At 39.5% G+C, this 16,564-nt stretch overlaps 1 protein-coding gene across 8 annotated transcripts in view; it reads right to left on the minus strand.

The window, feature by feature from the left end:
* Positions 1-16,564, minus strand: part of arhgap24 (Rho GTPase activating protein 24) — a 53,260-nt gene that overhangs the window by 2,976 nt on the left and 33,720 nt on the right. For 2 of the 8 annotated variants that reach the window (XM_061747472.1, XM_061747473.1), the window contains exons 4-10: positions 10,284-10,433; positions 9,716-9,838; positions 3,788-3,995; positions 3,092-3,227; positions 2,939-3,012; positions 2,082-2,203; positions 887-2,012 (exon numbers count right to left, since the gene is read on the minus strand). In XM_061747472.1, coding sequence (XP_061603456.1) covers positions 887-2,012; positions 2,082-2,203; positions 2,939-3,012; positions 3,092-3,227; positions 3,788-3,995; positions 9,716-9,838; positions 10,284-10,433 — 1,939 coding nt within the window. Of the gene's footprint in view, positions 1-886; positions 2,013-2,081; positions 2,204-2,938; positions 3,013-3,091; positions 3,228-3,787; positions 3,996-9,715; positions 9,839-10,283; positions 10,434-13,112; positions 13,297-15,088; positions 15,707-16,564 lie in introns of those variants that run through there. The other 6 variants (XM_061747474.1, XM_061747479.1, XM_061747475.1 and 3 more) reach the window with 5 other exon arrangements.

The following is a 16,564-nucleotide window of genomic DNA, read 5'->3' on the forward strand; positions in this document are numbered from 1 at the left end:
TTTTGTTTGGACTGGACTGTTTTGCATAAACTGATGAAGGCTGCTCGAATGACAGACTAAGAAGGCCAGTTATGATCGATTCAATGCCCTGAGAACGTAGTCACATCCTACAGCACAAACCGTGGTCTGCATAATGTCAGGAAAAGCCTACTTGAACATCTGAACTTTGTTTGGGGACTTAAAATTGTGTCAGGTGTGTGCTGACAACCATTTAACAAAAGTTTGAATATGGTTGGTTAATTATAAACAGCCACGTTCCCAATTATTCCCAAATTATCCATCCCCCCCAATGAGTTATGGGTCACAATGGTGGAACAAGTTTTAAAATGACTTATCTTGGTATCATTTTTGTTATCTCACAAAAAAAAAACAATGTGGAGACTTTTTTACTGTATATCCATCATGTATTCAGTATGTTAATTCCAAAATTTTGTAATGCTGCTTACTAACTAAATAAAGGGCGATGGAGATGGTAATGCCTTGGGGGAGGTACGGTACTATGTTTTGGTAAATGCATCTGTTCATTTATCATTGAAGTCTTATTATTTTGTAAAATCTTTTTAATATATATATATATATATATATATATATATACACACACACATATATGAAAACATAATTTATATATACATATGTATATGAAATAATTTATGTATATGAATTTTTTTCATAATTTGTTACTAGATTTAAAAAAATATTGGAAAAATATTTTGTATTCTTCAGGTAAGAACCTTTATTGTATATATTATTATTATTAATTTATTGTTGTGGATTTTACCATTTGTTTTTTTAAGATAATAAACTCATTTTAAACAGCCTTTTTAATGTATTTTATTTAAAAAATAGATTTTTTTTTTTTTGGTTTTCTTTGAGTTCATAATCTCACCTCTTTATCCTTGCCTCGTATTCGGACTTCTGCTTGAGCACCTCCTGTTTGAGACTCGCCACCAGGCTGTGAAGTGCACTGTGTCCTCCTACCGCTCCTCCTCCTCCGTCGTCCTTGCCACTGTGCTCGCTGCTGTTTCTCGCCGCCACGTCCGCTCGCGTCGCCTCTCTGCCGCTGTCCCGGCCCTCGTCCACGCCACCGTCCTGGTTAGGGCCGTCCAGGTCCTGGTAGTGGCAGCCATAAAAGTCCTGCTCGGGGCAGGTGGTGGTCGAGGAGCGGCAGGACGTGGAGTTGTCCGGCAGGGAGATCTCGCAGGAGGACGTAGACCAGGTGGCGCTGTCCACGCTCTGCTTGTCCTCACAGTTGCTGCTGAGACACGCCACGTGGGCCACGTGGTTGTGCTGCAGGTTGTGATGGTTCAGGTGCACGTTGTCGTACGTGGACAGACGGTTCTGGTTGCAAGTTTGATCCCCGTTGGGGTAGTCGCGCGGCCCTTTGTTTGCCTCCCGTAACGTGACGCATCCGTTCGGTACCCAAAGACCACCGTGGCCGTTCAGGACCGCTGCAACCGCGTCAGGGCCGGAGACTCCCATCCGAAGAACCCCGTTGGAGTTCCCGCTTCCTGTAACGCCGCCGGTGCCCATTTTTGTGCCCGAGCCCTTCAGTGTCCCGTTCCGGCGCCCTGGTAAGCTCCCGCCGCTCATCAAAATCTGACACTTGTCCAAGTTTGGCTCCAAGGAGGGTGGCGAGGAGCTGAAAGATCCGTTGGTGACAATCCCGCTTCCTTTACTGAACGCGGGATTCTTTTTAACCGTGAGCGGCGGGCTCCGGGTATTGTCAAAGCGTCCCGGAATGTTCCGAGGGCTGGCGGAGCGCAGGGAGCCTTGGCCGTCCTCGTGCCGGCAAGGAGAGTCCGCCGCCTCCCAGACGCACTGGCGCACCGCCTGCACGTTGTTGTTCTCGACGTTCTGAGCCACCGTCATCTGAGCCGCGGGTCGCCTCGGCGAGTCCACATTGTTGTTGTTGGCGATCTCCGGCGGCCCGGCGGGACTGTCCTCGTCCCGAGGGAAGAGCGTGTCGTGCCGGCCGATCAAAACCGCCATGAGCTGCTGGACCAGGACGGTTCCTGCCGACACGAGAACAATCAACTGCCTGGCACGGAAACCTCTGGGTCTGGACAGCTTTCAATACAAACCTTCCATGATGGCAACTGGATCTTCCACTTTTGGCCTGAGGATGTTTGGCCCAAACACCGTGGCCAAGTTCTGCACGCTCATTTTATTCACTCCAGAATATGACTGGACTTCATCAAGAAACCTAACAAGAAAATGCAAACTTACAGACAAATTGATTCATATGTGGAGGGTTTCTTTTAACATTGTGATTTTTTTTCTTCTCATAATATGATTTTGTTCCCAAACACAGCCAACTTTATTCTTATAATTTTAGGACTTTTTTTCTCCTAATATTAATAAATTACATACTTATACTCATAATATTTAGTTTTTCTCCCCTTATAATGTCAGGACTTTTTTTTATAAAACAACAATATTCTTATTTGTTTTTCACAATATGATTTTTTATCTTTTTCCTTCTCAAAATATAATTTCTTTCTAAAAAAAAAAAAAAAGCCAATTGTAATTTTTTATCATAATTTTAGGACAACAACAAAACAACTTTATTTTCACTATCTTAGAAATTCTTTACGCTCCCCACCCCCTCATATTATTGCTTTTTCTAAAGAAAAAATTTTTTTTGTCTCTTAATCTTGTGACTTTTGCCTTATAATTAATACAGTATTACTTTTTTATTCCCACAAAAAAAAGATTGAATCTTGCAATTTAGAATGTTTTTCCCCATAGCATTACAACTTTTTAGAACTAATTACAACTTTATTCTTGTCCTCTATGACATTTTCTCGCATATTTTGCTGATTGTATTTTTTTTACGTCATTTTAGTACTTTATTTACGTCATTTTAGGACTTTTTTCCCACATAATAACCCTACTTTTTCAGAACCAATTGAGAATCAATTCTCATCATAGACAGTACCTGCAGATGTACTTGAGAAGGTTGTAGTTGACAGGAGGTAGACCTTCCACAAGCTTCCTCAGCTCCTTCATACCCTGCGTAGCAGGAACAGCACAACTTCATCATGTGGGTACATACGGCTGAAAAGCATCCCCTAAAGACCGTCCATCTCACCGTGTCGTCATCGTCCTTGCCGAGCAGCTTGGTGCAGGCCAGGAAGTCGTCGTACTTGTGGAAGGGGACGACGGGCTCGGGGAGTTCTCGCAGATACAGCTTGAGCAGCGACGCTACTGTGTGCACGTCTGTGTTACTGCATAGACAAAATGTACGAAGGGGGAGCCGTCATTTGACAAGTTGTCTTGTTCAACGCTTTACAGACTGAGCAATTGTAGGTCAAGAATGCGTTGTCACAGGTACTTGCACAAAAAGTTAAGCACTATCCTACTGAGGGATGGTAATTCTTTTTGGGGCGGGGGGTGGGGTGGGATTCAGGGGGTTGCAACACCCTCGCCGGACAGTGTTTCTTTTTCTTTTTCTTTTTTTTATCATAATTTTAAGACAACATTTTCATTCTTATTAGTATGCTTATTCTTGTCATTCAAAACGTCCACTTTCAACTCATTTTTGTACAAAGTATTATTGAATTCCAGTCTGAAGAGATTATTTAGTTTTACTTTGTCCATGTTGCTTTCTGCAGCTGTGATGCAAGTCAAGCTGTGCAATTATGTGACATAAATTGAATATATTTGACATAAAGTATGTTTTACATGTCAGGGGCTTGTTCTATTTATGGTTATCGCAGGAGGTGTGCAGAGGTTGCTCAGATAAGGGGAAGTGTTGACTGTTGGTCACATGACAAAAGAAGCCCACCAGTCAAACAGGGGCTTCTCCCCGCAGTCGAAGGCCTCCTGCAGCTCTTTGACCAGGTTCGCCTGTCCGGGAAGTCTGAAGAGGCCCTCCTCGTGAAGCCCCCGCTGGCGGATGAAGTCGGCGCACTGCTCCACCAGCATGGGCGCCATCTTGTTCCCGTAGCGACGCTCGTACCGCACCGTCTCCTCCAGTTTCTGGCCAAAGATTCCTGCAATGTTAACACCAGAAGAAGGTCCAAATGTAAAAAAGACAGCCCCAAACAAACAAAAACCATACCTAGAGGCATAAAATGAATAACTATTTTTTTTTTAAAATAATATTCGAATAAAACAAGAATACCCCAAATAATTTTTTAATGAAATTCCAGTGGAAAAAGACAATTTAGTTGGACCAGGAAACTCTACAAGATAGACAATGTACACCAGGTGGCGCTGTTTTTCTTTCTTTATTTCTAATATGTATTTTATATTCAATACGATACATACAATTCAACGCAACGGTACATGCTGCTGACTTTTGTGCAGATGGTGTGGGTTCGATTCCCGACCACTTGGCGAAATTGGGTTGGCTCGGGAAGGGCAGCCAGTGTAAAAACTGTGCCAAACAAATCATGCAACTGACTGGCTGTGGTGACCAATCATGGGACAAGCCGAAAGCCCAAACAACATTTCATATTTAATACAGAGTACTTATTCAATTATGAAATCACAGGGGGTCATTTAATTGTCCAATACTATGAGTGGCCAAACTCAACAAACATGGCGGACAGAATGTGCTGGAAATGAAAAACAATACATTACGGCATTGTCATAAATGTAATCAATAAAACTTTTTTTTTTAAATTAAAAAATAAATAATCATTTTAAAATGCTGTAATTCGGCACGACTGAAAAAAATGTAAAAATCCATGTACACAATTACAAAATGCTAATATAATACACACTATTACACATGTTCTAACTTTACTATTACATTCAAAAATTCATAAAAAAAAATAAATGTATACACTAAAAATATAAATATGAATACAATTCTACAAATTATAAAAAATAATATACATTATGTGAAGTGTGGCTTCAGACTAGCAACTCGTGACACGTTTGGATTTTTATTTACAAAATTGTAGCTGGAAAATTAATGAGAATTTACAAACTAAGCAGACAGCACAGGGGGCTGTAGTATTAATTTCCCCTACCGTTTTCCCCGCAACAAAACCCTATTTGATCAATTTGTCTAACTTGGTTCATTTGACACTGAATATTTTATTATAGTAATGTAGCAAACACCTCACGCAATGTCTTGTTGTTGTACTCACCCATCTTGAAACTGACACACTTTGTCAACTTCACCAGGAAGCACTTGTTGATGAATTTGCGGTAAGACAACACACTGAAAGTGCCTGAATAAAAGTGCCAGCATTACACCATTTTACCCACACTTAAAAAAAATAAAAAATAAAAATTTTTTTTTTTTAAAAAAAGGCCATGAAACAGTCTTGCTAATGACTAATGTGCGGGAGAGCCATTCTCCTCAGGCTTCCTAATGAAAGTCAACCAGCATCACAAACCAAAAAAATAAAAATAAAAAACCTTGAAGATTTGTAATATTGTTTACAAGGAGTGTAGGTCCAGCTGACTGAATAGTGAGGAATGTTTTGAGCCGAAAAGAAAAAGGAGGTCATCCTTGCAGTTGTCCTAGTCATAAGTCTCGGAATGTTACCCCAGGTCACATGTGACGCCCGTGTGAGTGTGTGAAACCAGCACAAATGTATGATTAATAACCACTTACAATGGAAATGCTTGAAATCACATTTTGATACATGATTTCAAGATCACCAACTGCTGAGCCTGTTTGAAGTCAGTTGCTAACAATAACAGCAGCACCCACCGAGGCACGCAGTCTTTGTCAGATGAATTCAAGTGAGCCTTATGAAAGTGGATATAATAAACGTTCTTGACATTTTTATGCATTTCCTCATAAAAATTACTATATATATATAATAATTAATTACTATTACTAGTATATATATATATATATATATATATATATATATATTATTTTGTCTTTTTTTTGTTGCCTTTAATTCAATAAAGTAATTGAAAGTGCATCAGTGGCTGCATCCTTGACCACTTGCGGGGGCATTACCGTACGTTCTAACTGGCAGTGGTATACTATGGTATATTAGCTAACATTGATAAGTTACCAGGCGGCAGGGTGGGCGACTGGTTAGCACATCTGCCTCACAGTTCTGAAGACCGGGGTTCAAATCCCTGACCCGCCTGTGTGGAGTTTGCATGTTCTCCCCGTGCCTGCGTGGGTACTCCGGTTTCCTCCCACATCCCAAAAGCACGCGTGGTAGATTGATTGAGGACTTTAAATTGCCCATAAGTGTGAATGTGAGTGCAAATGGTTGTTTGTTTCTATGTGCCCTGCGATTGGCTGGCGACCAGTTCAGGGTGTACCACGCCTCTCGCCCGAAGATAGCTCGGAGAGGCTCCAGCAGCGCGCGACCCTAGTGAGGATAGGCGGTATGGAAAATGGATGGATGGATGATAAGTTACCATGTGCTGGCGATCGTAGATGTGCTTTTGTGGTACGCAGTACACACATTGCATTTTGTCATCTTCTTTTTTAAGGGTTAAATGAGCCCAAACTAACTTTGGACATTCTTTTACAGCTTTTACAACTTTGACTCGTTACTCCTGGCTCGCCGCTTTCGCACCAACCTATTTGAACGTTGAGCGCTGTGTCGATCTATAGTAACATTAGTCCATGTGGAAAAAGGATCCCTGCAAAGTTTCAAAACAGAGATTATGCTTGGACATTTCTTGTAATTGAGTTATTCGAGTTCCTCAAGTCATTGTTTCAGCCCAAGTTGTGTACGTCCATGTTTATGTTCCAGGGAAGTGCTATGGAAGGTATAATTTCCACCTCATTTCTTGCCATTTTTCTGTAGTAATTTCATCTGAAAATTCCTTAAAGGTTCAGCCACTGCAGACACATTTGAAGTCAGTTGCTCACCAAAACAGCAGCTCCGATGAAGGCACGTTAACAGTCTCTGAAAAGTGTGGAGTCACCTGCATCTTGTAAATGAGTTCCCTGAACAGTATAAAAGACGATGAGACGGCAACAATTAGCATTCCAGGAGACGCTGACATGTGGTCGGAGGCCCATGTTTATGTTCAGGGGAGCTTGCTCGTTCTGTCCAGTCTGCAATGATTCTCACCGCGTTTCTACATTTCTCTGGAATAAATACATTTTGATACAAAAAACAAGAACGCTTCTGAAAGTTCACCAACTGCCGAACCCATTTGAACTCAGTTGATAACCAAAACAGTAGTACATAAAGAGTCTTGAAGTTAAAGTGCACTCTTACCACATGCTCTAAACAAGTTCCCTGCGCAGCAATTAAGATGATCTGACGTTACGTGACCCGAGTAAACTTGAAAATGTGGCCACTCCACAATGTTTTATTTGTTCCACCCAGTCTGCATAAGTTATTGCCCTTTTTCCTGCATTTCACCATAACAGTCATTTTAATTTTCTTTTAAACTCTACTTGTACTTGTTGCTAACATGATATATAGAAATAAAGGTCTCCGGCCTTGTGTAGTTGAGTAAATAAATGCCTCAGTGGGCCACTATTACAGTACAGTATATAGGTCAAACGTTACATTGTGAGACATTGCTATGTTTTAATTTGAAGGCCAGTTCAAGCAAGCCCAATGTTCAAAGTTAACATGCAAACGTTCCCAAAGGACAACCCGACCGCTAATTACCGTGCAGTAAATCTGGAAGGATCCAGAAGGAGAGGCCACGGCAGCACATCCCAGAAAGTCTAAATTCAGACCACAAGCTGGCCCACAATCCAGCACGACATGACGGCCAACCCTCGTTATCAGTCACTCCCAATCGCACCGCGAGGCCCCTGAACGGCCAATCGGGCCTCAATCTGCTGCTGCAGCACAATGTGTAAGGCTGGCTTGGCCCTGAACGTGTGTGCATGTGTGTGTGTGGGATAAAGAGGGGGGAGTTGGCAGAGGAAGGCCACCTTTCGCGTGGCATCTTTGACAAATGGCTCGTCCCTTTCAAATGCAGTCAACTGCGATAGACGTCAAAGTCCAATACAGAGGGGTCAACGCGGCCTCCTGTGTTCAAGGGGGTCCGCCTACACATGCAGCACGTGCGCCCCGCAACATGCACCCCATCAACACGCACCCCCCCCCCCCCACAAAAAAAAAACAACAACATTAGCTACGCTCGCACGCATCCAATGCAGGCCAGAGGAACCTACAGAACAGTGGATATAAAAGGTCTCCACACCCCTGTTCAGATGCCATGTTTGCGCTGCAGAAAAATGAAACCAAGCTAAATCATTTCAAAGCCTCTTCCATCATTTATGTGACCTATCATCCGTTGACTTTCTATATTCGCTGTGCACCCAATTTGGATGTAAAATTAGAAAGTAATGCCATATACCTGTACATATTAGCAAATGCATCAGGCAAAGAAATGTGTCTGATGATGACCAAAATATTTGGATCATTTTATTGTAAGCAAAATAATAATTAATTAATTAAAACTGTATCGGTACCCAAGTCCCCAAGTTTAGAAAAGGCTGGAATATATATATATATATATATATATATATATATATATATATATATTTTTTGTATTATTTTAAAGTTTATATATATATATATATATATATATATATATATATACATATATATCTAAACTTTAAATATAATAAAAATAAAATGAATAGGCATATATAAAAAAAAAAAAAAAAAAAAAAAAACAAGGCATATTTTAAGTTTGCGAAATGCTAAAAAAATAAGACAAAATGCATTTTATTGAAAATGTAAAATACAATGTAAATATAAATATATGGCTATACAGGATATATATAAATAAATTTTTAAAATGTATCAACAAATATGAATAAATGTATCCAAAGTTTGGGAAATGAAAATAAAAGTATCAAAAATAAAAATAAATTGTATAAAATCTAAAAATAAATAGTTAAATATAATTCCACACATATACATAAAAATGTATCCAAAGAAAAATAAAAAATAAAATAGAAATAAAACTTATATTATTGTATAAAAACAAAAATCTACAATAACATACAGATAAATATAAAAATTAAACTACAGTTAAATATTTACTTAATTTTATTTTTTAATAATTATTATCCCTCAAGGGAATGTTCAACAACAAATAATAAAACAAATCTTAATGAAATTCATTAAAGTAAATGAATTAAAAATGACCAGGCAAATGCTTCTACATCTCAACCAGTTAGAAGAAGCCATTGACATTTTGCTGTGAATTTGGATGAAAATGCGTAAGTGGTTTTTTTTTTTTTTTTTTGGGTCAGTCATTAACTGTTTAGAGCAGTGATTCCCAACCAAGGGTGCCGTGGCACTCTAGTGTGCCATGAGTGATCATTGAGGGTCCCGCAGGAAATAATCCAATTTCACTTAATTTTTCTGAAAATTATTATTTATTAATTACAAACATATCTTTCTTCATCTCGCTATGCCAGCGACAGGAAGAACAATGAAATGCTTTTCTATTAGATGGCAGCAGGTAGAATAAACCTGTGTAACCACCTGTTGTCATTCATACAGTAAGGCAGAATGAATTTTGCCTCCTGCGAGTAAATCAGCTTTGTGTTCAATTAAAGAAGCCCAACTTTCACACTGAGTGAGTCAATCTGTGAGAAAATTCAGACGATTATCATAGTTATTACAATATTCACACTTTTTGTGACTTTGTTGTTGGGTGTGCCATGAGATTTTTCTTGTGTAAAATGGGTGCCTTGGCTCAATAAAGGTTGAGAAATGGTGTAGCGCAAGGGTGGGCGACCTGCGGCCCTTGGGCCAAGTGTGATAGCATAACTGGATATCTGCAGACTGACCTCCGCCAAAAGGCGCCCATATGACCCTGCGGATGGTCTTCACCCAATCCTCCATGTCATTCTGGGTGCTGGCCATAAGGAGGTAGGTCTCATGGTTGGTTGTCATCCGCTCTCTGTCTCCCCCTGTTGTCAAAAACAGTGGAACGTATGTTTGAAAATGAACAGGCAGCAAAACCGTCACTGTCAAAAAAAAAAAAAAACCATTGCAAAAATCCACAGTTTCCCTCAGCCACATGTTGCTAAGCAAGATTCATTAGGGCACAGTCACTTGTGCTCCAAAGCCTAATTAAAAATGGTAATATGCCAGTCATGTTCACAATGCTGGTTCCTTTGGCTGCTTGGGCTGGTGGGTTTACAATGACAAGACTCCATCCATCCATCCATTTTCTGTGCCGCTGTATCCTCACGAGGGTCACGGGCGAGCTGGAGCCTATCCCAGCTATCATCGGGCAGGAGGCGGGGTACACCCTGAACTGGTCGCCAGCCAATCGCAGGGCACATAGAAACAAACAACCATTCGCGCACACATTCACACCTTAGGGCAATTTAGAGTTTACAATCAACCTACCATGCAGGTTTTTGGGATGTGGGAGGAAACCGGAGTGCCCGGAGAAAACCCACGCAGAACATGCAAAGGCCACACAGGCGGGGCCGGGATTTGAACCCCAGTCCGCAGAACTGTGAGGTAGATGTGCTAACCAGTCGTCCGCCGTGCCGCCTATGACAAGACTCAATTCAATTCAATTCAATTCAATTGGTTGTTTAAAACTTCTGGTTTATAGAAGAGACAGGGTTTAGAGTGTAAACCATTTCAAGAATTATACAACAACTCATGACAATGTCTTACAAATGAGGATTATTCAATAAGTTTATAATATTAACAGGGTTCTGGGGCCATCAACAGGCGTCACCCAATACATTTTCCCGAGCAAGGGTTATTAACCGAAGTCAAGATACAACTGTATATATTTTTTTGGGGCACTTTTGTGACACGACCATCCAAATGAATGCCCGTTTCTAATTCGTAGCCTACCTATCTTTGCCATTGTACATTATAACTGGTGTGTGTGATCATCAGCTTGCGGAAACGAGAAAGTGGCCATTCCAGTGGTGCACGCTAATGAAAAGCCAAACCAGCTGCATTGAGTGGTCTTTAACTCTCACAACAAAAGGTCCTGCTGTGCACGGTATGTCTCACAAATACCTCCGTGGCCGGTCACAAGCACTTCAGGACGATGCTAGCTAGCTTTAATGCTAGCAATGCTGCAAATGTAGCTGATCCAGTTGGATACACGTGTTGATCTGCTGCAAGTATTATTAGGTATCATGTTCTAAGCAGGAAACGCTGGCTGCAATATGATTGACTCCTGCATCGCGGGAAGGGCAGGCTACGCATTTGTAATGAAATAAAAATTCCAAAAATGTATCAAAGTTGGACAAAACAAGAAGAAAGAAGTTCATTATGGTTAGATTTAGGGCTAGGGATGGGATCAAGTTGGTTTAGGATGGGTTAGAGTTAGTAGGATTCATATTAACGCCGCCACACTAATGTCACAGATTTCCTTTCCCATCTGGAAGCAGTAGGGCATGTTTAACCTGCAGCCAATCATATTGCAGCTGCGTGTGTCCTGCCCACAACACGAGTGGAAATCCTAATAACGCCTACTGCACGGAGATGCCTACAGTAGCTTTGCACAAAATGCGGAATGTTCACCTGCTTGAAAAATGCGCCTTACTGCACTTTTTTCTTTTTTTGGCAAAAAGAAAACTAACGCATGACTATTGACAACCACAATGTATCTCACCTGACATCTTCGAGATTTTTTGATACATTCCAAGCTGTAGCTGTTATTAATTACAGTTTAAGTCTACTTAGTGTTAAAGTTGATACAATACAGCCTTACCAAACCTTTGACAAAAATGTAAATTCTTCAAAATTGGACAGAGATTGCATTTTTAGTCCATGTTGTGAGCTCAAATGCTGTTGCCATCACACAAAATTTGAATGGACTCTAATCAAAGCTGTGACTTGCGTTCTGCGCACACAAAAAATACTAATGTTAGTGTATCTTTAACATTGTGAAAACTGACTAAAAATATTTTTGGGCTAGTGTTAGTTAAATCATAAGTAAGTACTGTTAGAAACAACATTTTAACACAATCTAAATAAAAGTGTGACACGGTCTGTAAAGAAACGCACAAAAAAAAAAAGATTATATATTCTCATATTTAGTCAAGTGATCCCGCAACACTGCAACATTCACATTCATAACAAAAAATGGAGGATAATTGATGGTAGTCAGCCGTCATTCCCCAAAAAATGAGGCGACTGATAAATGGTTATGCTGCTAGCCCCCAAATAAAACATTTGGCTTAACTTAGTGTGTGCATGTTTGCCAAGAAGAAAAAAATATATAATAAATAAATTTGACGTGAACATCACTGTAAAATATTGTGATTGTCTGACTGTTCAGTGCTTAAGAAATGTTTTCGACCACCTGCTAATAAAAACCAGTGCACGCAGCATCATTAAGGTGCTTTAATGTGGACTCTCTTAAATCTTTCAGTGAGCTCTCTACATTTTTGTATTTTGAACAGAAATAAGGAATTTCAAAGTGAATTGATCTGTGTATACATAAATTTGAAGGGTAGTACACCAGTCAAGCATATCACTCAACCACGACAGGAGATTTTTATACAATATCCAACTCGAATTACACATCTTAATCGAGAAATAAAAACAATTTTACCATTTGCCATAAAACCGTAAATTACAAAATTTGTGAATAATTAAATTGTACTTTTATCATTAAATAGTACATACCAGTATATTAACCACTCAATGAGTAAATCTATTTCAGTAGTTCAGTTCAAAAAGTGAAACTCAAATCATACAGATTCACATGGAGCGCAATAATGCATGGTTTGTATTTCTTATCATTTTGACGATCACAGCTAAAGAAAACCCCAAGTTCACCAGCTCAAGAAATTTGAATATTACATCAGAAAGAATCAAAATGATTTTGAATGCCGAAATTTGGAAGGAATTGGCCTTCTGCAAAGTATTTTCTTACGTGTTTACTAAATCTGTATAAAATATGAGATTCACTCTTTAATCTGAACAACTGGGAAAAAAATGTCTTTTCTACCAGTTTCTAATTCATTGAGATGCGTCTGTCAATACAGAAACAATATTTGACATAAACAACATGACAAAACATCCCAACGTGCATTTATGGAGTTCTCTCACATGCAACATTGTATTTAATGACAGTCCGCATCCAGGAGAACCAGTCTAGGGATTAAAAAAAAGATACCATTCATACATAAGAATAGATTAATGGACATCAATCAAATGCAATGCACCAGTGTCATGATATGAAGCAACCAACATTACCTGATGGCGAAGACAGTAACTGAGTCAATCCATACACAGGCAAGCTACGAATGGTCGGATGTACCACCTCCATACCTCCACTTCCACTCCCGGTTAATCCGGCGAGAGTGTGTAAACAGTCTAAAATCTTTAGAGAGAATCCTTAATTTGAGGACGGCGGCTCCACACTGAAGAATGAGCATAGCTGAGAGGGTGTGAAAGAGAAAGGCAAGGTTTGCAGAGGGGGTTGGTGAGCGCACACACACACACACACACACACACATACACAAACAGGCACGCACACCTCACTTTAGCACAGTAACGGGAACAATGGGAAGATCTCGGTCGCGACCCCATCGCCAAACAGGGAAGGCACATTAACACTGCGATGCTTCTCCAAACACGCTTAAACATCATGATGTCATCGATTGGCTTTCCCATGTTTCATTCAATAATCCATCAATCTTTTGTTCAGTAGTGCATCTCGAACATTTTTCTTTAAAAAACAAAATCTGACTATATTTGTACATTCATGAATTTTTTCTTGCGAAAAAGAATTCTTATTTTGGTTTTGTATATTTATGACTTTTTTTTCTTAAACAAAACATGAAAGAAAATTCCCAACTTTTTTCCTCGATGTTAACACATTATGTGAAAATGTTACACTTTATTCACGTAGGTGATTTTTTTAAATTAAAAAAATGTTTTAAACGATTTAATTTTCAAAATGGCTGTTTTGAAAAAAAATATGACTCAAACTTTTGTGACTTTTTCTTGAAAAAAAAGTATTTTTCTACATTTATGACTTCTTAAAACTGAGTTTTTTTTTCGTATAGTTATGACTTTTTCATGAAAAAAATACTATTTTTGAATTTTGAACATTGTCTTCTTGAAAAAAAGACATTTTTCACTGCTTTCTTAAAAGAAGACTAGTTACACATTACATTGTTTTCTTGAAAATGCGTATGTTTGTATATTTATGACTTCTCTTTAAAAATAGGAATTTACTGGATTTTCATACATTTCCAACTTTTCTCGTGAAAAAGACTATTTTGGCACATTTACAACTCAATCTTGAAAACATATTCCTTAATTTTGTAATTTATGATTTTTATTGAAAACAGACTATTTTCATACATTTTGACTGTTTTCTTACAAAAATGTGACTATTTTGAAAAATGTAAAACTTTCAAAATACATTTTTGTACATGCACAACTTTTTCTAAAACCAAAAGGAACTATTTTTTTGCACAATTAAGACTTTATTCTTAAAAAAAGACTACATCTATGATTTCATTCTTGTACATTTATGACTTTTTCTTTATTAAAAGACATTTTTCTCAAAAACTATCCATCCATCCATTTTCTATACCTTTTAGTGTCGCGGGTGAGCATGAGCCAATCCCAGCTGACTTTGGGTAAGCCAACACCCTGAGCTGGTCACTAGCCAATCACACGGCACATACTGTACAGTATAGACAAACAAACACTGACACTGACATTCACACCTAAGGACAATTTAGCGTCTTCAATTAACCTACCATGCATGTTTTTGGAACGTGGGAGGAAACCAGAGTACCCAGAGAAAATCCACGCAAGCAACATGCAAACTCCACACAGGAAAGCTGGAGCCAAACCCCAACCCTCAAAACTGACATGTTAACCATTAGGTCACTTGAATGGCTTAAAAATTAGAAAATGTGGCGCGCGACCAACTTTTTTTTTCCGTAAAATTTTGCCTTTAATGCCATTTTGGACATCAAACTGGCATAATCATCTCAATAGATCTCATTTCAACCAGCATCACAGGATTTTACCTAGACTTGCAGTAAGAGAAGACGTGAAAGCGGACGCATTCAAAGTTGCTATGTGGTGTCCAAAAACCTTTGGGACAATAAAAGCATTTTAACTCGGGGAGGCAGCGAGTTCACACACGACTGACTCCGACACATCACCAAACAGCACCTCGCTTTAAATGTCCAGACATTTCACTATACCTCATTTTAGCCATCGTCAAAGCATTTTCGCCACCAGTGTTACTTGATCTTCTAGGGATCCGTGTACCTCATCCTCTTTTCTGCTTCTGGGTGTCCCGCTTCTATCTTCCCATCTAATACCAGACTCCCCTTTCACCCGACGCCCCCCAGGTGGGTGGTATCAATGGTCGACGATGTCGCTACCAAGGCAACATTACCTGAGTCCCCAAAGATGCTGTCTGCCAGAGAACATAGAACCCCATAGAGCTAAAATGGCTATCCATTACCATCTGATGCTTAATGAGTAACAACAAGGGGGGAGAGAGGGGCTCCGCTTGACTGACTCCGTCTAAAGGCTAAAGATGCGATTGTGGCGAACAAAAAAAATGGTGAATCATTTTCTCGACTGGCAAACATGATATCCGAGCTTGGAATGTACCATTACGGTTTTCCTACTTTTGCAGCTGCTGGGACAGTCCAAAGGGAGTGGGAGGGGCGAGGGGGTCATCACGTTCAAGGGTGGCCACTGGGCTGTCCGGGCAGCCTCCGTTCTGTTTTCATGCCGAGCAAATAACAGACTGTGTGTGTGTGTGTGTGTGTGTGTGTGTGTGCTGCCAAGGCTGCTGTAAATACACTATTATGTAAGCGCAATTCAGCGCAACTTTAGCAATAAGAACTGTCTGATCGGAAGCTTGTGAGGGAATCAGATGACCAGATACAGACGCTCAAAAGTGTGGGTGGTATTATATTGTCTTTTTAAAAGTATCGTCAATGCCTTTTCCAGTTAGCTTGTTTGTTAGCAGTTCTATGCAAAAACTGAAGGGAATTTAGGGGTGAAGCAGTATTAATTTTGAGTAAGTTTCCTGAAAAACGCAAGCTTTTTCCTTCAATATTAATGACTGACGGTTGCCCCGTAAGGCAAAAAAGTGGTAGCTAGCATGCGGACAAGGTAAAATACAAAACTCCACATTCACATTGTGTCCAGAGTATGTTTTTGGCTTTTTGACAAAAAGTCAAGTTTATAGCTGCTTGTTAGCAGTTTCGCGCAGAAACTGAAGAGACGACATGGACTAAAAGAAAAACCTTTTTTATTTGTTAATTTGACGCCTTGAAAACATCTTAATGACTGTGCCCCTGTTAACGGAAAAAACAGTCATGCAAGAGTGTGCTCTACTCGTTGGCGTGCAAAATTTTGCAAATATCTCTCGGAATAAGCAAAACATATCTCTTACCATGTTCATTTTTACCATGATTTATGAGGTAAAATTTGCATGAAAGTTCAACAACAATGCAGAATCTAAACAAAAACAGTGCCCAAGTTTTTGGTTTTCTGTTTCTTTTTGGTGTTTGACGCTTTTGGCAACATGATGATGTCACAAAAAAACTTAGAACCCAATATTTTACTTGTCAAAGGAACATGTTCAGTACAGTTAAATCATGTTAGGAGAACACAATTTACGATTTAAATTTTTAACGGGTGTTGGCAAATTCTTCTCA

The sequence above is a fragment of the Phyllopteryx taeniolatus genome, chromosome 15 (assembly GCF_024500385.1).
Source record: "Phyllopteryx taeniolatus isolate TA_2022b chromosome 15, UOR_Ptae_1.2, whole genome shotgun sequence".
In the NCBI taxonomy this organism is placed as follows: Eukaryota; Metazoa; Chordata; class Actinopteri; order Syngnathiformes; family Syngnathidae; genus Phyllopteryx; species Phyllopteryx taeniolatus.